General features: G+C 36.6%; 2 protein-coding genes across 3 annotated transcripts in view; one reads left to right on the top strand and one right to left on the bottom strand.

Moving 5' to 3' along the window:
* LOC110461329 (follistatin-like) overlaps positions 1-7,636 on the bottom strand; it is a 31,207-nt gene extending 23,571 nt beyond the window's left edge. The window contains exons 1-2 of one of the 2 annotated variants that reach the window (XM_021514763.1): positions 7,549-7,636; positions 913-970 (exon numbers count right to left, since the gene is read on the bottom strand). In XM_021514763.1, the coding sequence (XP_021370438.1) occupies positions 913-943 (31 nt within the window). In that variant the 5' untranslated portion in view covers positions 944-970; positions 7,549-7,636. Of the gene's footprint in view, positions 1-912; positions 971-7,067; positions 7,136-7,548 lie in introns of those variants that run through there. The other variant, XM_021514762.1, reaches the window with a different exon arrangement.
* Positions 7,606-19,877, top strand: LOC110461328 (agrin-like). The gene is made up of 4 exons (XM_021514761.1): positions 7,606-7,709; positions 11,381-11,504; positions 11,931-12,137; positions 19,726-19,877. The coding sequence occupies exons 1-4, from the start codon at positions 7,670-7,672 to the stop codon at positions 19,808-19,810; spliced, it is 456 nt and encodes a 151-aa protein (XP_021370436.1). The 5' UTR covers positions 7,606-7,669; the 3' UTR covers positions 19,811-19,877.
* The last annotated feature ends 4,258 nt before the right edge of the window (positions 19,878-24,135 follow it).

Here is a 24,135-nt window from a genome sequence, read left to right as displayed (position 1 = left end):
AGCTACCAGCCAACTAGGAAGGTTATATTACTTATAGTTCTTCAGAAGAAGTCGTTTTTAGCGTTTAACATATTTGACCGCTGTAACCTTGAAAGTACGTCAATGTCATTTTCGGCTCCTACCAACAAAGCTTTCAGCCAAATATCATGACTTTAGGCCTGTCCGTTCTTTAGAAGAAGTTGTTTAAAGGAAAAGTTGACGGACGAGGACGGACGACGGACGCCGCACCATGACTTAAGCTCACTTGCCCTTCGGGCAGGTGAGCTAAAATTCAAAAACAAAATCTTAGTGAATGATAATGTAATGTCTTGTGGTAGAAATCTCAATTGGTCTTGAGTCGAATTGCTTTAAAATTTGCCTAAAACACATTGAGGTTTATATCCCATAAACCTGGACAGAACACTGAGGATTTAATCGTTCAATCCTCCTCGAAGATTATTGAACTAAACAGATAACACAGGCAAAAACAATTGCTTGTTTTAAAAAATGAGGATTTATCAAAACATATTTTTTTTCTCAACCTAATCATAAAATTGACTTTAATTTTCAAACTTTTTAAAATAAACAACAATTGCATTCAGCATGAAGAGAAGTCAATTGTTAATGACGTCATTTAATTGTGACACTAGGAATTAAATCACAGGCGCCTTAATTTTTGACAATTTAATAATCTTACTCTCGGGTTATGATTTGTCCATCTCGCTATAAGAGGGTGAAATATTGCATATGTCTATTTTCCGGATGTCAGTGAGACGGTCGTTGAAAAGTAACCCATCCCCGACGTTATCTCCCAAGTACGAGCGGAGGACATCGTCGGCGTCACAAGTCAGTTTAAAACTGTTGTTAATAAACTTTATTTTTATTCTGACAAAACTGGTATGACGTCACATGATTTATGTATTGCGTACATACCCACCATGGAGGTGATGTCATATCTGGTCATTTTCTTTTTGCGTCAGAATGGATTTTCCTAAATATATGAAAAGAAACAACTTCATCATGATATTAACTATGAACTTTAACGTGGCAAAAAGGCAAAGAATTTATCAAAACTATCTGCAAAATATTTCAATCTCAGTTCGAATCCGAGAAAATGAGAACTTTTGTTGTTGTTGCTGTTGTATTTAGTTCCACTGATCATTGATTTGTTTGACATATTTAATGGAGGCTTATAATGTCTTTATAATTTATATTGAATATTGTATAACCAAGGAACATCACTCCAGCGTCTTTCATCACCGAGATTTCCCCCCGCTGCAATCGCAAAGTCTTGTTGCAACTGGTCCCGCTACTGGAAGTTCTATCCCTGTATCTCGATATTGGAAATGAAATCGAAAATGAAATTTACATAGCTTTGATACACATTGCAATTTATACAAAACAACAAAGACAGAAAGTATAGTTGAAATATTGTTTATTTACTCATAATTGTTTACTACATAATTATAACAATTTGGCATTCTTGGGGCTACTCTGTATGACTGCTATTGGCAGCTGATATATGCTATCTGCCAGTGTAGTTAATATTGGTGTATCATAATTGGAGCCTGTAGATAATGGCATAATGTCCTGTTAGTCTACAGGTCCAAGGCTGTAATTGGGGGGAGCCCGGCAAAGACAGCCTAGTCTGCATGGTCACATGGTACAGATATATATTAACTACTGGCAGATAATACAGGTACTAAATGTTGTAATAATATTAGTGTATCCTACTGGAGCTTGTAGATAAGCATCTGTTAGTCTACAAGTCCAGGGCTGTAATTGGGGGGAGCCCCGGCAAAGACAGCCTATAGCCTGCGGGCGTTCACAGGATACAGCAATATATTACATAAAATGACAGATGAAATGATATCATAATTTAATAAGAGTAATTAATATTAGTGTATCCTTAATGGAGCCTGTAGATAATCATCTGTTAGTCTACAGGTCCAAGGTTGTAATTAGGGGGAGCCCGGTAAAAACAACCTATAGTCTGATCACTGGATACAGAGAAATACTAATTTGTCTGAATTGGGGGTAAAATTCATTTTGTTGAATTTATTGGCCGTCTTGATTAATTTATTGGCCGTCTTGATAAATTTATTGGCCTACTATTTATCTAGTTCTTATCAGTCATACAGGTAACCCATTGTCAATGAAGTAATGCTAGTTATATGGCATTATATAATATATATAACCAACATGCATAACAATGCGACCTACCATATGCATATGGTAGGTGTTTTAAACACAACTATATATATAGTATTGTTAGATAACCTTACAATGAAATTATCTGGGCTAATCACCATGAAACAATCAGGTGCTGGACTATAATGCCCAGCTGTCTGCTTCACATGTACACTTCAACCCTTAGATCTATGATAACTGGTTAAACCAACCAAATTAACATAAAGTACCAAACATCACAGTTGTCCTTAATCACTACAATTACGGAATGATCACCTCTTTAATATTGAAAGACATGCACACATATCAGTTAAGTAAGATTGCTTGTATCAGGGAGGTGGGTGGGTTGACTTAATTAGTCCAGTGATAAAATCTCTGCTTTCCCTCCAAACTTTTTCTAGCAACTGGCCAAGCGTCACTATACTTACTGACCATTGGTCAATTAGTCACGTGACTACTAATGAATATTCTGGCCTCATCACTTTATTGCACATGTTACCTAATTGACCCTTCCTCTGAAACTAATAGCTTATATACCCCCCACCCCCACCCCCCACCCACCCCCATATAACATGTATCATGGTATCAATTACAAACAGACTGTACATTATTAACATATAATGTTCTAACTAATAAGTACCTACATGTCAAGTACTATTCTCTCTTTACCTTGTATCTAATAAAATTACACAACAAGGCATCTAACTTATCCAGCTGNCAGTAGGACACGAAATATATAAGTAAGTCTTCTGACAATATTGGAAGTTCTCCTGTCGGTGTGACTATTCCAAACAACGTGAGGAAACGTAACAAGTGGTTAATTGCTACTGAATATGCCTGAGCTGTCTGTGGGCTGATGGCCGCCTCCCATAGCTCTTTCACTTGGTCCCTCAGAGTTGTAGGAGGCTGGGTGCTGACAAACATGGAGTTGGATACCGGTCTGCTGATGGAGCGAGCCTTTGAAACTTGTTCATCTGAAAACGAGAAATGGCGTCAGCTACAGTGTTCTTAATTCCTGGAATGTGTTGAGCATGAACTATGAAATTGTATGATGCTGAACAAAATGTTAACTTTCTCATCAGTTTCATAATCACACTGGACTTTGATCTTCCCCTGTTGATAATATCAACTGTTGCCATATTGTCACAGTGAAACAAAATTCTCTGCCTAGACCATCCTTTCCCCCACAGCACACAACACATCACAATAGAATATAATTCCCGAAAGACCATAGATAGTTTTTCGCCGTCTAAAGTCATGTCCTCTGGAAACTCTCCTTGAAACCAATGGTTCCCATGAAAACCCCCGAAAGCTTTGTCGGTTGCATCAGTAAATAAGTGCATGTCAGCTGCCACAGTAACATTGTCATTTAGAAAAAAACGACAACCCGTTCCATTGGGTTAGGAATATCAACCACATTTCCATGTCAAGTCTACACTCTCGCGTAAGATGCACATGATGCTGAAGTTCTTTAACTTTGGTAGATAGGCCTATCAAGTATGACACGAAAGACCGTCCATGCGGAATACATTTACTTGCAAAATTTAAGTGTCCTAACAAGCTCAATAATTCCCGTTTGGTGCACGTTTTCCTTTCTTTAAAAGCAGCGAGAAATTCACATATACGCACAATTTTTTCCTCCGGCATTCGAGCTTGCATATTCTCAGTGTCCAACACGATTCCTAAATATTCTAAGCAATAAGTAGGTCCTGACGTTTTATGTTTCGCAACTGGAATATTCAACGTCCTAAAGACTTCCATAAGGTTTGTCATTGTCTCGTTAGCTGGATGATTAGGAGGGTCGATAGTTAGGAAATCATCCAGAAGATGCAATATATGTTTAATTTTATACTGATTTTCCGCAATCCAACAAACTGCTGAAGAAAGCAAGTCAAAAATCTTAGGGCTGGATCTGCTGCCAAACACTAATCGCGTATAAAAGTAATAACATCCCTCCCATTGGATACCATGAAAAGGCCACAGTGATGGATGAATGGGCACTAACTTAAATGCATCTGATATATCCGTCTTACACATCCAACTATTCCTACCTAATTGCTTGATAATGTTTACAGCATGATCAATAGTAACATATTGTAACGAGTAATCTCTTTTGTCAATCAACTCATTTAAGCTGGGGTTATCCTCATCATTATGTGGGGAAGATAAATCCACAATAAGTCTTTTCTTTCTGGAATATTTTCCCTCTGCTATTCCGATAGGATTAATTCTGTACACTTCAAAGGGCATGGTTTTGTATGGACCTGCCAAGAACCCCTTATCCACTTCTGTTTGAATCAAATGAGACACAATGTCCGGTTGTCTTCGTGCTGACAATAAATTATTACATTCTAAAGTTGTCTGAGGCATGTGTTGTATACCGGTGTGGAAACCTGGACGTAAGCCACCGAGGAGATGTTTTACAAACTGTTTATCCGGATGGTAAGTGAGCTGTTTCTCAAGTTCATCTATGTTGATTGGAGTAGAAACAATCGGAAACCCCACTACTGATTCCCGCGACGGTGGCTGGCACGGGAAACTTGGTCGTTTTTTGCATCCTGATTGTTGGCTGCAGTACACACATTTTTTGAATGGTCCTGTTTACATATAATGCACACATGCAAATAGCTGCAACGAAAGCGGCTACATCCCTTGTCATTGAAATTGTTACAGATTTCCGAGTTCTGGCTGTAGTTCTTGGTTCTACCATGTAAATCTGTGCTTGCATTTGGCTTCTTGATATTGTTGTTGTTGTTGTTAGCATTATGTGACTGCCTCTGAGACTGCTGGTTTGGGAATACACTGAGTGGACAGAATCCAGACACATGACTAACACTCTGACATAAATTACATGTCACCGGTTTCAGGTTTGCAAATATGTTGCAGAATAGGGTGTTGTTGCGGAGTCCCCACTTAACACGTTTGTTGTGATAGAGGAGGTGAGCGGCGGCTTTAGCACTGAATTGTTTGTGGTACTCGTAGAACCCACCCCCTCCATATCTAGTTGCCATCTCAACTATATCCCTCTCATATAAATCCAATTTGTTGCGCCGGTGTGGGAATGTGTCGCATAAAATATTCTTATATATCCCGAAAGCTTGTATGAATTCCCCGATGTTCAGATTGCGTTGCAGTCTTGGGTCAGGTCGATCAGATCCCCCGTTGACATTTGGGCCATGATAGTACGGTATCAGGAGAGTTGACAAATTCACGTCCTTACCTTCAAGGATGTTCCTCCTGATCACTGGTGCGATAGTTTCAACGAAAGGGAGGTTCTCAGAATTCACTCCCACCATGTCACTGAAACCTGAGGGGGCGGCTGGCGGAGAAATAGTAGACTGTACGGGATCCTGTGGTACCGTGATATCAACCTGTCTGTTGATAGGGATCATTCTGATTCCTACGTCTGTCGCCGTTTGTAGGTGACTTCCTGTGGCCGCTGCAGGGATATGGCTGCTCTCCATGCTGCTTATTCTATCTTGCATTCTCTGCATGTCCTCCCTCATCGCTACGATGGTATCTGTCAATTGTGACACGGCAGACACGACCGCTGAGCCGCCATCTTGGTTGTCTGATGCGCTGGCATTATGGGTAGTGTTACCCAACATCCGCCCAGCTGTTCGTGTGGGGGGCAAAATATCTTGATCGGGGGTCACGGATACTGCACTGGCTTTAAACAAAATAATTAGCTGTGATTTCTTTGTAGACGTGGAAGCATTCACACCAAGTTTGCTCAGCTCTTCTCGCAATTTCTTTGCTGTCCAGTTCTCCGGTAAATTTACGTCATAAGGCACAGACCTGTTGTTGCGTTTAGGCCCCATGTTTACAAACACCGCGATGAAACAAATAGGTCTAAACAAAATCAAAGAGACTGGAACAGATGTGTGGTTGTTATCATGTCTGCATCTAAAGTTGCTGATAAATAAAGTCACTGACCTTCATTAGGCACGTGTTATTTACGATACCTGTCTGACTATTTCCTCCAGCCACAGAACCAGTTGCTCCAGTGAAACACAGTTTGGAAAGTTCGTAATTAACAAGTGATCACTACACACTTTGACCCAGCAGATAGCCAATACTGTATTCCGAGATTCGGAAATGATGTGGTATAATCAAGATGAGGTATAGAGATCGATGTAAAATGTTGTTTGACTTAATTAGTCCAGTGATAAATTCTCTGCTTTCCCTCCAAACTTTTTCTAGCAACTGGCCAAGCGTCACTATACTTACTGACCATTGGTCAATTAGTCACGTGACTACTAATGAATATTCTGGCCTCATCACTTTATTGCACATGTTACCTAATTGACCCTTCCTCTGAAACTAATAGCTTATATACCCCCCACCCCCACCCCCCACCCACCCCCATATAACATGTATCATGGTATCAATTACAAACAGACTGTACATTATTAACATATAATGTTCTAACTAATAAGTACCTACATGTCAAGTACTATTCTCTCTTTACCTTGTATCTAATAAAATTACACAACAAGGCATCTAACTTATCCAGCTGTTTGAGCTCACAGGTAAAACTTGCTTTGTATAAACTCGAATTTAATAATTAAATTCATATCAAAATCCGACATTATTTCCCCTATCGGTAAGCAAATACAACATGATTTGTTTGTTACATTGAGGTTTGCGATCACAACGCTCAACGCTCCGGTTTACAGCAAGTCACTTTGTAATGCATACAGTTTTTGCGACCCTTAGTGTAACAAAATGTCTTAGTGTAACAAATGTTCCACTAAGGGGTTTTATTACACTAAGAATTCTGTTACACCAAGAGCTTGTTGTTGTCACAATACGGGTTAAAACTGTCGTTCAGTTAAACGGTATATAACTTTAAATGATTCTAAATAGCTCTATTATTGTCTTTACTCTTTACCTACCGACGGGTGGGCTATAATCCCGAAAACGTCACCATCGCGTCACAACTTTATGCAGCGTCATCGATTTTGTCGCACATTTAATGTTGCGGCACATTGGGTTCAGTTTTACAAGTTAGATTTACAGCACTGAGGAGTGGGAGATCAATCCCCCCAGTGTGATGCAAACAAAGTAATTTCAACCCTCGGTATAAGAGTTTCGAATTTCAGCAAACAAAAAAGCCTCGTGCTATTTACTTCAAAAATCACAGGGGCGATATATTATATTCATCTTTTGTACTACACTATATACTACGTGTTAATTCTAAATTGATACAGAATGGTCTAAAATTTAAAAAAAGGATTCAGTATGTTATTTGAACCCCTATAGATAACTTATAGTGCTTGAATCAGTTCAAATGCCATTTATAAACAATTATTTACATAACTTGTCGATTTCGTGTCCTAACATTGCACTAATAGTGGTTTAGACGTACACACTTACCGATAAGGTCCTGTAGATAAATGACCCCGTGACATAGGTGTAACGGTCTAGTACATAATCGTCGTGACTTTGATAAGAAACACAAATTCTCTTGCTACAGGACTAGTCGCTATTTGCAAAGATGTTCGGTCCGTTTGTGCTCGTGTTTGTAGCGCTCTCTGGTGAGTATTTTAATGTAAATCTATTTTGAAATTGTAAATACATAGATAGTGAAATTGTAAATACATAGATAGTGGAATTTTTAATACATAGATAGTGAAATTGTAACCATAGATAGTGAAATTGTAAACACATAGATAGTGAAATTGTAAACATAGGTAGTGAAATTGTAAATACATAGATAGTGAAATTGTTACCATAGATAGTGAAATTGTAAACATAGATAGTGAAATTGTAAATACATAGATAATGAAATTGTAAATACATAGATAGTGAAATTGTAAATACATAGATAGTGAAATTGTAAATATATAGATAATGAAATTGTAACCATAGATAGTGAAATTGTAACCATAGATAGTGAAATTGTAAATACATAGATAGTGAAATTGTAAACATAGATAGTGAAATTGTAAATACATAGATAGTGATTTTGTAAATACATAGATAGTAAAATTGTAACCATAGATAGTGAAATTGTAAATACATAGATAGTGAAAGTGTAACCATAGATAGTGAAATTGTAAATACATAGACAGTGAAATTGTAAATACATAGATAGTGAAATTGTTACCATAGATAGTGAAATTGTAAACATAGATAGTCAAATTGTAAATACATAGATAGTGAAATTGTAAACATAGATAGTACATAGATAGTGAAATTGTAAATACATAGACAGTCAACTTGTAAATACATAGATAGTGAAATTGTAAATACATAGATAGTTAAATTGTAACCATAGATAGTGAAACTGTAAATACATAGATAGTGAAATTGTAAACATAGATAGTACATAGATAGTGAAATTGTAAATACATAGACAGTGAAATTGTAAATACATAGATAGTGAAATTGTTACCATAGATAGTGAAATTGTAAACATAGATAGTGAGATTGTAAATACATAGATAGTGAAATTGTAAATACATAGACAGTGAAACTGTAAATCCATAGATAGTGAAATTGTAAACATAGATAGTACATAGATAGTGAAATTGTAAATACATAGATAATGAAATTGTAACCATAGATAGTGAAATTGTAACCATAGAAAGTGAAATTGTAAATACATAGATAGTGAAATTGGAACCATAGATAGTGAAATTGTAAATATATAGATAGTGAAATTGTAAACATAGATAGTGAGATTGTAAATACATAGATAGTGAAATTGTAAAAACATAGATAGTGAGATTGTAAACATAGATAGTGAAATTGTAAATACATAGATAGTTAAATTGTAACCATAGATAGTGAAACTGTAAATACATAGATAGTGAAATTGTAAACATAGATAGTCAAATTGTAAATACATAGATAGTGAAATTGTACCAATAGATAGTGAAATTGTAAATACATAGATAGGGAAATTGTAAATACATAGATAGTGAAATTGTTACCATAGATAGTGAAATTGTAAACATAGATAGTACATAGATAGTGAAATTGTAAATACATAGATAATGAATTTGTAACCATAGATAGTGAAATTGTAACCATAGATAGTGAAACTGTAAATACATAGATAGTGAAATTGTAAACATAGATAGTACATAGATAGTGAAATTGTAAATACATAGACAGTCAACTTGTAAATACATAGATAGTGAAATTGTAAATATATAGATAATGAAATTGTAACCATAGATAGTGAAATTGTAACCATAGATAGTGAAATTGTAAACATAGATAGTGAAATTGTAAATACATAGATAGGGAAATTGTAAATACATAGATAGTGAAATTGTAAATACATAGATAATGAATTTGTAACCATAGATAGTGAAATTGTAACCATAGAAAGTGAAATTGTAAATACATAGATAGTGAAATGGTAAATACATAGATAGTGAAATTGTAAATACATAGATAATGAATTTGTAACCATAGATAGTGAAATTGTAACCATAGAAAGTGAAATTGTAAATACATAGATAGTGAAATTGTAAATACATAGATAGTGGAATTTTTAATACATAGATAGTGAAATTGTAACCATAGATAGTGAAATTGTAAATACATAGATAGTGAAATTGTAAATACATAGATAGTGAAATTGTAAATACATAGATAGTGAAATTGTAAATACATAGATAGTGAAATTAAAATGTTCAATATAATTATGAGCGTATTAAGGATCCCTTATCACTACCAAAAAAATGAAACTAAGTTTTGAAAAATGTTTTAAACTTCATGACTATATAGCTTTGAAAATTATTTCTCAAAAGAAAGCCATAATATGCTGGACTTTCATAAGAAAAATTAAAGATGAAATAAACAAAATATAATCAACAACAGTGTTCTGAATGTAACAAAACTCAGTGGGACGAGATCGGAATTCGAACCCTGGCCCTGGGATCATTGAAACAATCTTAGACTTAAGTTTTGCTTAGCCAATCACAGATGACGTCACTTTTCATGACGTTATTTCTGATTGGCCAAGTCAAAACTATAGACATGTTTAGACTTAAGATTTTTTCATGATTCTTGGGCCAGGAACTTCATATTTTAATACCATTGTTTTAACCGATTGACCTGTCTGGTCAACGGAAGTGTCCGGACACATATATCTAAACGGAAGTTAATGGGGGGGGGGGGGGGGGGGGATTACTGTAGATAGGACAAATACATTGCAGAGGGACAGGGATCCTTAAAATGTTCTTCCCGGTACGAACTCGCACCATGTAAACTGACAGTTGCCTTATGTTCTCTATTATTCAATTGCTTGGCATGGATTTGAATTCACGATAAGAAATATCTAAGCGGACGATCCATGTTTCTATTTACATGTTCCTGAAGATTTTATCTATGATAATCCCAATAACTCCGTACCCACGCCAAACTGTGAAATGCATCAGAAACAGTGTTTTTTCGGCATGACTACGAGCTTTACTAGCTCACTTCTGAAAAGAAACTGCGATACAAAACAAAATTAATAAAAATGTATATACCAAAAGCCACAAGAGACCCTTCAACGAGATAATACTCTTAATGACGTGTAATTGTACAGATATCTTGAACAAGTTTCACGTCATTGTTCCTCGTGTGAGTAAGGAATATAATAAATACCTCAGGGATAGCTGGACGGATGCAGGCAGTAGTACATGTAGTACGTATACGCTGCGTACAATCGGAAACACATACGTTCGATACCTACAGCTTACGTTTTCATGTCAGAATTTGTGTTCAAATCATATAAATAGCTATTTTTTTCACAAATTAATAGACCACTTTTCACACTTTTATAGCCATTAAACAAGAAAGACGTGTTTGTATATTGCACACGGGGCTTGTAATAGCATTCCTATGTATTGTTTTTAAAGTATAAGCACGCAAGAGGGTAACGAAGGGTGAATGTTTAAACCGCACAAATTACGATATCAGTAGGTTTAAACATAAAATAAATAACTCATTTGTAACGTTGATTCAGAAGTTGTTTGGAAAATACTATTGATTCAGAATAAATGCCTGAACTTGTATGCCAAACAGGTTAGGTGACTATGATGTGAATTTATCTTCTCCCATTTTTTTTTTACCGAAAGTCGATCTAAACCCCTAAAACATGTGAAATTACACTGAACACCTTAGTTTAGGTAACAATATAGCTGTAATAAATTCTCAGGTCCCTGTGATGATGATCTGTTCAAAACATCTAACACTTTGTCTTCAGTGATCGCCATTGATGAAGGAGACAAACGGTCCAGTTGGTACTGTTCGTCCATCAGACATCGAGCCTGTTACCCGTACGGAGAACATCTGATGTGTGGCACGGACAATTACACCTACTACAACAGGTAAGCTACGTAAAAACCGGAACCTGAAGTTGTTGGTTCGAAAGATTTGAAAGTATGAAGTCTCGTTCAACCAGACGCTTGATCACTTTGTAATTCTCTGTTCGGCGTAGCTTGCGCAGACAACAAGAGTCTGGTTGAACGAGACTAAAAAGTATGTTGCACCGTGAACATTTCACTATATGTGTTGAATGCTGTGAGATTACGTGAAATAAATGTCATTTATAAAATAACTGAAATGTACTTTTATCTTCAATTAAATGTATCTATAACAGAAAAGGAGGTGTGAGCTTCTAGAGAAGATCGAACCATGACCCCCCAGCATCCATGTCCGCTGCTCTTCAAATTGAGCTAAAGAGAAATGTCTTAAAGTTAGACGGCGAAAGTAGCTCTATATATATTTAAAACTTGTCCCACTACTCATTATAGGTGTGAGTTCACAAAATCCCATTGTCTGAACAACCATATACACGTGGTGCACGAAGGCTCGTGCAACGGGCAGAGCCACCTGACGAGCAACCTCACATCAGGGGAGCTGCTACTACTTCAGTTTATGTGTGAGGATATCACGGGACACCGTTGTGAGGAGGATTTTGATCAGGTGTGCGGCTCCAATGGTGTGACGTACATGAACGAGTAAGTTCTGTATTTTAAAGATGTGGTACATAATTGGGGAAGCAAGTATGTGTTCGGATTTATCTATTTTAACCGCCAATTTGTGAATTTTATTATTTTGCAGATATTTATTGATATTTTTGATATTTTACAATTATGTATATTTGAAAACAATGGATCATTTTCTCTTGTTCTTCATTTTGTTATTTGTTGATGATAATCGCAAACATTTCCAAAGAGACAGATAATCGTTATTTTTATGTTTTTAGTTGTTTCTTTAAGCAATGTTGTTAACTATTCTTTGCGTATTTTAAAATCATAGAAGTTAAAATCTGTTTTATTAACCAAATGAAATTCAATATAGAGGTCAAATATGTGAATGCATCGCGGAAACTTGTTTCATGAATAGGACAGTCATTTTCCGTGGAGGGTCCATGGTATCCAACAAAATAACAATTATATATGTATGTTATTACAATGGCATCAAAATGATGACGTCAACAAATGAATGCCATCCGCAGTTGGTAGAGATATTCCGTCTTTGCGTATTGCAGAGTTATCTTCTCTTGTGAGCAGATATTGATTGTTACGTCATAGGTTTGTGTGAGAAAATTACGTCGTTTTCTCAAACATTGATGACGTTACTCTCACAAATAAATGACGTAACAATCAATACCTGCTCACAAGAGCAGATAACTCTGCAATTCGAAAAGACGGAATATAGTGGTAGAGCCACAGATGGATAAATGCAATTTTGATTTGGATTCCAAATACAAATACAAATACAAAACTTTGAATGCAAAGTAACAAGACTTAGTAGTATGTGTCCTGTAGCATTATCGGGCTGTTTGCATGAGTGACGTTTGTCCGTGTAATTTAGCAATTGTCAATTTGTCAGTCAATCTGCGAATCCATTGGTCTGCCAATTGATATTTCACTTGGTCACTGTCAATTTGCCTGCGTCACTTCCTAAGTTTCAATTTATCAGTGTAAGTCAGGTTAAATAATTTGAACACCTCAAAATTAGGTGTCTAGAACCCTAATATATATATATATAACAGGAAAGACCTGTAAATACAAAGCCCGTGGTACTATGGCTGTAAACTTAAACTCAAGTGTGTTTGTGGTTTGTGAACGGAAACAGCCTCAATACCTTCCCCCTGTTTAGTCGAGTAGGTACTCAGTGGATTAGTATATATATAATAGAGTCAGAAGTTCGTGAACAAAATGCACAATATCGAACAACTACATGTACTCCGGTACAGCACGTCCGTAAACGCATTTCCTTGTTTGACACATATCTTTCTCGCTGATCAAAGCCTACCGCAAACCGTATCCGTCCTTGAAGCTCTTGAAGCCTCTCTGGGTCTACCATGTACTTGTTGAGCAATATAATGTACACTTTATTAAATTTAAAAGTGTTTGGGGTAACAGATGTTATTTTGATTGTTAAATTGATTATTTGTTTGTTTGTTTATCTATTTGGGGTTTAACCTCCTCTCACAACAAAGATCATAGGACGACGGGTATATCTATGGAGACGACACCTAACAGATTTAGTTGGAAAGAAAGAAAAACTCTAGATCCTAAGTATTGAAATCGGAACAGCAGATCATTTATGCTTCTTCAATGTCACCTTAAGCAGAAGACACACACATAAATAAAAAGATTCTGCAAATTGCTCCACATTAGTCGCCTCTTGTGATAATCAGCAGGCCTATTTTTTCACAGACATTGAATGACTGAATTCTGTAGGAAACATCAATACTCATTTTGATATGCTTTTTAGATTTATAATATCTATAATACATATCACAAATGCTGGTATACAGTTTAAATAAAAGTATGAGGAAGGTAGAAAGTTAATGGTTCTCCTAGGGGCCGCTAGCTGTAGCCGAGTGGTTAAAGGTGTCTGACAGTCTTAAATCACTAGCCTAGCCCTCCACCACTAGGTCGTTGGCTCTAGGTCAAAAGCGGGCAGTCGCCAGGTTCTTCCCACAGGTCGGGGTTTTTTCAGGTACTCCGGTTTCCCTCCAAAACCTAACGTTGGACTGAACACACAAACAAACAAAACAAAAGCGAGGATCCTTCGAAGCAATAGGTGTTTACAAATGACAAGTCAGGTCGCTTAGGAATATGATTGAGGTTCAGCTATATGTAAGATAAATACTCGATATTTCTAAAATATCTTAATATGGTTCTATTTTAAACAATCCTGGCTGATTGTTCTTCAAAAAAATGTTTTGTAAAATGAAAGTGATCTATCATTAAACTACAAAGCGTAATAATGTCACGAAGTGAAAGAGTGACAATCTTCCAACCGCCCCGTTCCATAGTTCACAAATTGTTACGAATTCAAGGACCTTACTGCTGGTATAACACTATGAATTCCGTTGTGGCTTTTAGTCAAAATTCGTTTATACAGTTATCTCCCCTTAATTTGTTTCGAGTATAACTGTAACACAATTTGGCCATGATGCCATCGTTGACCAGATAGCTCATTGTGTTAGAACAATCTGACGTCCAGGGTTCGAATCCTTGTTTAGCGACGCTACAGTTTTACGCACAGAATACTTGTGTTGGTTGTGCAAAGGATAGTTTGTTTGTTTGTTTGTTTGTGTTTTACATCCTATTAACAGCTATGGTCATTTAAGGACGTGCCAGGTTTTGGTTGTGGAGGAAAACCGGAGTACCCGAAGGAAAACCACCGACCAGTGGAAAATACCTGGCGATTGCCCCACGTAGGGGTAAAACAAGGAGAAAACTTATCGCCATTTTTGTTTTCCCTCTTTCTTAACGATCTAGAGGATTTCCTCAATCAACGTAATGTTTCTTGTTTGAATGAAGTGTATGCTCTTAGTGATCAAAATTTAGGTTTGTACTTAAAATTGTTTATTATATTATATGCTGATGATACAGTGCTTTTGTCAGAAACACCAGATGGCCTACAGAACGGATGGAATGAATTCCAAAACTATTGTAATATATGGAAATAAACAGTTAATACCCAAAAAACTAAAGTTTTGATTTTTGAAAAAAAGTAAAAGAGACCATCACTTTGCGTTAAATAATGAGATTTCAGAAATACAAGATTCGTACACATATCTTGGAATAATATTAAACTATAATGGTGTTTTACAGAAGCCAAAAGTAAACTAACAGAGCAAGCAAAAATGCTTTATATGCATTGAATATTAAGATTAGAAATATTTCCATTCCTGTAGATCTTCAACTGAAATTATTTGATGCACTTGTGTCACCTATTTTATTATATGGATGTGAAATCTGGGGCTATGAAAATACAAAACTATCGAAAAAATACATTTACAGTTTTGTAAGGAAATTCTTAACATTCGGAAGAGCACCCCAAATTATATGGTATATGGTGAGTTAAGAAGGTATCCCCTAGAAATTGAAAACAGTGTTAGAATGGTTATGTTCTGGCATAAGCTTATAACGGGTGGATCGAAATTATCTAGTGTAATGTATAATTTTCACCAGAATTCTTTATTAAGTTTTAAATGATTAACGTATATACGAGATATCTTAAACAATACTGGATTTAATCATTTATGGACTTTCCAAATATCATGTACAATCAATAGACAATGCGTGAAAGCTATCATTAAGCAGAGATTATGCGATCAATTCATTCAAAGTTGGTTTCATGATGTTGAAACCTCTTCGCGAGGGCAAGTTTACTCCTTATTCAAATTTCAGTTTAATATTGAACCATATCTTTTAAAGCTAAATCGTAATGAACGAAAAGTAATATGTAAATTTAGAACATCAAATATAAAATTTCCTATAGAAACAGGAAGATGGCATAGAGTCCTACACGAGGAAAAGTTATGTCCCCTATGTAATAACTGTGTTGGGGACGAATACCACTACTTATACCAATGTACTAGTGTATCTGTTGTAGCTCTTAGACAACTTTATATACCAAATTATTATTATGTCAACCCAACTTATATCAAAATGAAAGGAATGTTCTCAATTTGTAACACGGTACTTTTAACAAAAGTAAGTAAATTTATACAAAGAGTAATGAAGCTACTTAATATCTGAAATAAAAGTTAGCTAAAAGAATTATTGAAATGGGTTGTTATTGTATAAATTGTATCATGTGCCATATTATGTGTGTACTATATGTCCATCAATGTATATTATGTAATATGTGACCTCGTTACGCACGTACAGTTACGTGTGGCGTGAGTGTAAAAATAAAACTTGAACACTTGAAACTTGAACCCGCGACCCAGTGGTGGAGGGCTATTCATTGCCCTACGTTGGCATTGAACCCGCGACCCAGTGTTGGCGGGCTATAGTGATCAAGACCTTCAGACGCCTTATTAAGCACTAACAACAGATACGGTTAGTAGAAGCCTGTATTATACATGTATGTCAGGCAGTAAGGATTACCGAGGAAGTTATTTTTTCAGAAAATTCCCGCAAAATGAAATTCGTTTTTTCCAGAAATGATTTATCATAAGTACATTCATACCGGGGAAGGGTGGGGACGAGTGGTTAAGGCGTGGGACCGTCTGTGATCACTAGCCTTCCACCACTAGGTCGTTGGTTCGAGGCCGAAGTTGGGCAGTGAGCATGTACTGGCCGAATGTCGGTGTTTTTTTCTCCGGGCACTCCGGTTTTCATCCACCATCAAAACCTGTCACGTCCTCATAAATGATCATATTATAGCTGTTACTAGGACGTAAAATACAATCAAACCAAACCAAACAGCCATACCATACCGGAAATGGGGTTTTAATACATTTTAACAGTTTTTGGTGATGGTACGGAGGGCCTAAGCCCCCGGAACTGTAAACACAGGGGCAAGTGTAGTAGAGACGTATCATAATGTTGATGTCTATATGCTATAACATATATAATGTTTTAATATCTTAGCGGCTGCTCTGAAGTTCCTGAAGAAAATCTAAAACTGTTTTAAAAAGTAGATAAATCTATTTCGTGTTTTATAAACATAATTGGAACAGGCATTATATGTATTGTAAGCGTACCAATTTCATCGCACTCGATTTAAACGCATTATCGAATTTAAACAGAATTAGCGCATTGATGAATTGGTGCACCCACACAATGAGTCATAGAAAACAATATACAGGAATGTCAACAGTTTAGCGCAATCATATGTAAGCGCAATATTTAAAGCTCGAAAATCACTTAAACAATAATTCCGCTAAAACTAAAACGATATATGGAATGAATTGTGACACATAAAAATAAGAAAAGTCCTGTTCACAAAGGCCTGTGAATTTGGTTACTCAACAGGGAGTAATCACGGGGACCTGGAAATTTGTTACGGCTATATTTGGACCTAAACTAGGGTGTTCGGAGTCATTTTACATGTTTTAGGGGTTTAGATCGAATTTCGGTACAAATTACACCCCTATACATATATATCATCATTGGGAGTTGCATTTTTACCGAAGGTCGATCTAAACACCTTAGTTTAGGTCCACATATAGCTGTAACAAAATAGCAGGTCCCTGTGGGAGTAGTAGGTCGAGGGGTCAGCGACGAGCTTCCCCGGTTTAAGCCTGCCACAAAACCGGATTACCGGCTCACCATTGTGTTCGTACCGAGTAAAGACATGATGTATGAGGTACGGGGATTATCCATATCGAAATATCGTTATGATTCACAGAAACATATTTTGGCTTCCATAGTCATCGAAAAGGAAATAGAAAATAATATACATATATATTAATAAGGAAACATTTTAATAATGAACTCCGGACATTCATTCTCTATATTGTATGATATCATATACCTCTCCAACCGACCCCCAAACAAGAGGCCTAACTGTCCCGAAAAGTGTATCTGTTGTTTATCTATTTCTAATCGACCAATTATAAGCACAATCTGTGAACCAGCTAAAATTATAATTCAGTTAATCATATATTTCATATGAAAAAGTTTAATGTGTCATGTTATCCTTCAGGAATTATTTAAATTTATTCAAATATTCCGTTTATTCTATTGGGTTCAAATCCAGTGGCCTCTGAGGGGGTAGGGAACCACGAAACAATTGTCCCAGAGAAAGTTGAAACCAAATGAAGATAAAACACACCGTCACATTTTTAAATTGCATTCAATACAGTGTAACATATTTACTTTTTATTTCGTTTAGTCGTTATGTCCCTGCAGGTAGGGCGTACGAATTTTACCTGCTGCCCCAATTGCATGATCGTAAGATGCGACTAAATTAGGGATCTTATTTTTTCTCTTCTTTCTAATCAATTTTCTTCTTCCTAATGTCTCCCTTGACAATGCCTCACGTTTGGCCTATAGTTGAGCGTTCGCCCCTGTGGGTTCTGTCCCCTGGCCGAGACATACCAGAGTCTGTACAAATGGTATTTTCTTCTCCTGCTTAACGCTCATCAATCTAGGAGTGGGACGACTGGTTCGCCCGTTGTCAGTATAATGTGACCGGGTCGGGTGTCCTGCTGTGTGTCTTCAGCAGTATGTTTCAGTGAGGTAGCACTATAAAGTCGGCATCAGTTCCGCGCTATCACAAGGAGACAAACACGAATATATCGCAGCCTACCAAAACACACACTCATACACTACACGCATGGATCTTGCACACAGGGGAGGCCGTCCTTAAATGACCATAGCTGTTGATAGGACGTTAAACAATACTAAACCAAACCAAACCGAACTATTTCGTCTGCTGGGCCAAACCTTTGCCCCTACCATCCGTCTTAGACCACTTCTTTAAAAAAAACACCCATGCAGGAGGGGGATCGGGAAAAGTGTTAGATTCGTAGGAGGCGACTAACGAGTGAACCCCCTGCAGAATTCAGGATTTGCTATGGTGTTCTCTGTTTGGGGAGACTTAAGCGACCAAAATAAATCTGCTGCACTGACCCATTGCCATATTTTAGACCTTTATCTTTCTATCTACTTCTAACTACCTTTTATTTCCTCGCGCCTACCTTGATAACACCTCACTTTTGGCCTTTATGTTGAGCGTTCGCTCATGTGAGGAAGGTATAGGGTTCTATGCCCAGTCCGGGACATACCAAAGTCCTTAAAAATGGTAGTTGTTATTCCCTGCTTGACGTTCAGCATTAAGGGGAATGGCAACAACCGGTTTACCTGTTGTCAGTAAGATGTGACCGGTCGGAATGCTGTGATTGGGGCCTTCGGCATGGCATTTCAGTGTGATAGCACTATAAAGTCGGCATCAGATTCGCGCTATCACAAGGAGGCAACTGCACTAACATACCCTGTCTCCGGTACACATACACGCATGCACGCATACACAACACACATGGAGGCACGTCCTTAAATGACCTTAGCTGTTAATAGGACGTTAAACAAAATAAAATTAAACCAAAACAAATCTGTAAAAAATCCCATTGTTCCAGTAAACTTGCTTGATAAGATTAAGACCCATACAGCCATTTTTGAGGAGTAGTCTTTAAAATCCTTATCCCATATTCCTTATACCGCCTCCCAAAAATGTTACTTGTTTTTAAGAAGATACACACACACGCTTAGAACAAAACTCAATAATTTAAAAAAAGCAGTTACATAGTTCAAACAATAAGCTGAGACTTTGTTTTATTAATTACAGGTGTGAGTACGAGCAGGTGAGGTGTATGCATAATGATCTCACTATAGTTAAAAAGGGACCTTGTTCACCTTTAGTCATCGGCTGAGTAACCATTGACCTTCACGATTATCTGTGTCATTCTTATTCAAATTAAACATAGCCAAAACAATATACCTATATGTGTTTTGTTGTTTCTGATCTAAAGTTCATTTATCCAGTATCAAGAGCGTTATGCAAACTTTAAAATGGATTAAATTTGTTGATAAATTAATTAGTTGATTTTATTGATTGATACATTACTGTAGTGTATGACGTCGGTGTCCGCGGATGACGGAAGAGCACACTTTAAAGTGTAATCTCCCTGACATATTTATGATTTGGACTCGGTGGTATGTAGTGTCGTACTCGGCCACGTGATGTTGTGAACGGGTGCCATGTACCCATTGTTAAGGGAGGCATAGGCAGGAGAAACAGACCCGTATACGACGTTAAAGACGAAGTACGGCTTTGTATTCAAATCATCATCAATATGTCTTTTGGTTAATATAAGATATTCCCAAACATATAACGATCTATACTCTATTTTTCCTTTCTTCCTGCACAAATGTCTTTCTCTAATGCCTTTAGGCCTACATCTGATCATAGGACTCATTGACTTTATATATATTATACGTAAAAAAAATGTATTCAAGCATACAAAAATGTTTGAAGTTTCAAATTTCGTGGGGCCGGGAGAATAATGCTTTACTATTTGCTCTTGTTTCAAATGAACTACACTACATGTACAATGCAATTACTATCTGCATCAGATACAAATTTATGTAGGTAATGTAATTTCCCTGTGTTTTGTTTCGTCCAATATCAAAGATCTGTAAAGAACAGCTATGCCCGGGTGATGTGTGGTTGCGTGCTCTAAAACTTCCGTTAATTTATCGACACTTTTCTTAGTAGTGATAACTCCGGAATTGTCTTAGTTCTAGTTCAGACATGTAACCCCTGAATATGAATGTGGATGATATGTTTCCTTCGATCAGAGCATAGCAAGCGTTTCCCGAAACGTCATATTCTCCTTATTCCTTATTCTCACAACGGGTACTATACGAGGAGCAGAACCTGCTTATCCCAATGGTGTATCTGATTTGTGTTTTAATTTCGCTGTGTCAAAGTTTTGCGTTTTCATACCTGGAGCAGAATTCGCGCTTCATGATTCAACTTTGTCAGCATTCATTCACGACATACAACTACTGGTAAAGTTTCCCGATTTCATTTGTATTGTGTTGCCCGTTTAACATTGAGTTAATTAGGTATTGCTTTTACTACAAAGATGATAGAACGATAATTCCTATAAAATAAAACCAAATATACTACTTAGAAATACGCTAGTAACATTACTAAAAAGACCGATAACTCCGCATTTAATATTACTGTAAACCGCTTAAAACCTTACTTAACAGCTGTCAAAATGTACAGTCCATTTACCTTTAAAAATAGAAATAAAAATAAAAACAGTATTAAGTCAACAATGTATAACGAACATTACATATACCCACGTATTTTTTTATATAAGCCGAACGACTTCACAAATAGCATAATTAACCTTTCATTCTTATATATATATATATATACAAAGATTGTTCTCGCATCGCAGCCACACTAGCAACTGATTTCATGACACACAAAAAAATATGGATCAAGGTAAGAAAATTCATAAAAAATCACAACTTCTCAATTTCAAATGATTATAATTGACAAGTACGTTATCGATCGTGCTGGATCCCAAAACGTTATAAAATATAAATTTACTCTCGACATCACCTGTAAACCGAACATTGAAAGTTCGAAAATAGAGAGTTTTATAATTTTGTAAATGTTGAAACTGATCACGGTTAACAAGAACATCTTCAGAACTATGAATAGTACAACCAGCATCAACTTCGTCCTTATAAGCCATTACATCATTAATCACCTATTGGAAACTATTGTTAAGAAAATGAAATGTTGATATATGAGACTATGATGAAGGTTTAGAAAAGTCCAACCATCCGAGGGGTTTGCTGAGGGTTTTGCAACAATATGAAAATCCCGAGGATGGAAAACCCCTGGCCATGGACGAGGATTTAGATCAGAAACCACAAAAAAGGCGTGACAAGTCCTACACTCTTTTCTTTGCCCTGGACAGTTCTGTCATATAGGCAAAGAACGGGAGAAAATCGGCTCTTTATCTATTCTACTATTGAAATCACCCGTGATAACCACGTACCCCAGATTGCTGAATTTTGCAATGCACAGCTTTCCAGCAGTCAAAAATAGCATCACCATGAGTGTTAACTAAATGTTTTTAAAGATATTTATTAACGCAAAACTATCGGCTTCTGTTGGAATGCTTTCAGTCATAACTAGAACGAACAATCATATAACATCCTTTACATTCTTTTTCGTGAAATTCGGGAAAAACTGGAAGACCTCCACCAAAAAATTATCCAAAACATTTAATTATCTCGTTATAACGGGATACCCAGTCGTTATAACGGGATACCCAGTCGTTATGACGAGATACTCAGTCGTTATAACGATATACTCAGTCGTTGTAACGAGATACTCAGTCGTTATAACGAAATGGTCAGTCGTTATAACGAGATACTCAGTGGTTAAGAAATTAATAATTTGACTATCCTCAATTAGCCGCCATAACTATCTTTTTAATCAGAAAACAATAGCAGATTCTTAAAAAAAACATCATCTACAATTTCATTTTATATCTCTCAGCATATTTCACGAGCATGTCTCGGTTCCTTTCTCTCTCTCCTCCTGTAAACTCAATTAGGAAATGGATTTTTTGAAGTTATGATAATCAACAAACACCGTATAATCACTTTGTTTATTCCGGATGGCAGCATAACTAACGCGACATGAGTTTAGTTTTGACAATCGGAAATTGAAGATCCTCTTCCCTCGGGAAATGAGAAATAGAGCAATCGCTTAAGCTTTCCTTTCTCGAAATCCCTGGGTGCAGAAGACTGACGTCGCTAATCCTTCCCGGGAGAACTCAAATCGTTTGTCCGTGTCCGGCAAATGTATTCACCAGTATCTATTAAAATTATGTTCCGTTAGAGCTTCAGTTTATGTCCACTCCTCATGTTTTCCTTAATGATTGGATAAAGCTTCCTCCTCATTGATTGGGGGGGAGGGGGTCTGTTTCGGTTTGAGTTAATCATTTTCCGTACATTTTCGAATCCCGAAGAGCTAACATTTCGCAGTTCCGATCAGATCTAGCTCATTGGTGATTACACTGTACTAAATGTACATACGCTTATAGCCAAGCCGAGTCGACGTCTGTTACATTGTACAAACTATATTGAAGGATTTACCTTCATTTTGACGGCGTATATGGTAGTATATTTAAATTTGCATGGCATTGTCACTATATAGCCTCTTTGAAAGCTGTGTCGTTGATGGGACTTCAATTACCATGCATCACGAGACACAATTTTTAGCGTATTAATACAACACTGACCGGAACTACAATATCCAATATAAATAAACATGACGGTTGCTGAAATATCGCTGGGCATTGTGAGATTTGACAATGTCATTGTAAATTTATGTGCAAAATAAAAAAATAAAATAAAAACACTTTTATTACAACGAAAACAAGACCAAGGTCTGCAATATCGTACAAAATGCACATCGGCTGAAATCACCAATGCCGGCAATATGGAAACAATTTTAACGCTCATGCAATTTATCAGAAATATCGTCTGTTACACTGCACTGATCAACAGGGGTTCGTTACAAATGTCTGAAATACACATATTCTATAGACCTACTGACACATATGTTACAGACCTACTGATATGAGTCACAGCATACATAAACATTTCAGACATTTGTAACGAACCTGTGCTCCGTCGCAAGATCACTCACTTCAAACGCTATCAGTTTTACGCGTCTCGCATCCACGGTTCCTCAGTTTCTGACGACATGTCAAATAACGAGGCTGTTATAGAATCTACCGACTGTTGTCGGGTTTCCATACAATCAACAACTAAATTCACGCCTGGATTCTTCACAAAATGAGCAAAGAGAAAAGTTCTAGTTAATTTCCAAAAATAACTCCCTCGTGGAGGGCAAGGTCGGATTTACAGTGTTCACTATATTTGTCCATGCGCGAAATATGTTCCGGGGGAAAATCGAAACAATTTCAAATCTAACTTTCAGCTCAGATTTCTATTGAAAAACTGGAATCACCCTATAGACATATCATACGCAATTGTATTCATACTGAATTGTGGAATAAAATTGAAGTGTTTGTTAAAATTTCAAAGTACTACTTTGTTTGCCAATCAGCACGCGACAATACGCTGTTCAAACCATTGAACGAAATTGTGTGGACTGTCGATAAGGCGGGCATTTTTATTTTTAAATATAAAT

Source organism: Mizuhopecten yessoensis, unplaced genomic scaffold, assembly GCF_002113885.1.
Source record: "Mizuhopecten yessoensis strain PY_sf001 unplaced genomic scaffold, ASM211388v2 scaffold10603, whole genome shotgun sequence".
NCBI classification, from domain to species: domain Eukaryota; kingdom Metazoa; phylum Mollusca; class Bivalvia; order Pectinida; family Pectinidae; genus Mizuhopecten; species Mizuhopecten yessoensis.
The sequence above is the reverse complement of the archived record's forward strand: the minus strand, read 5'-3'. Positions and strand labels throughout refer to the sequence as shown.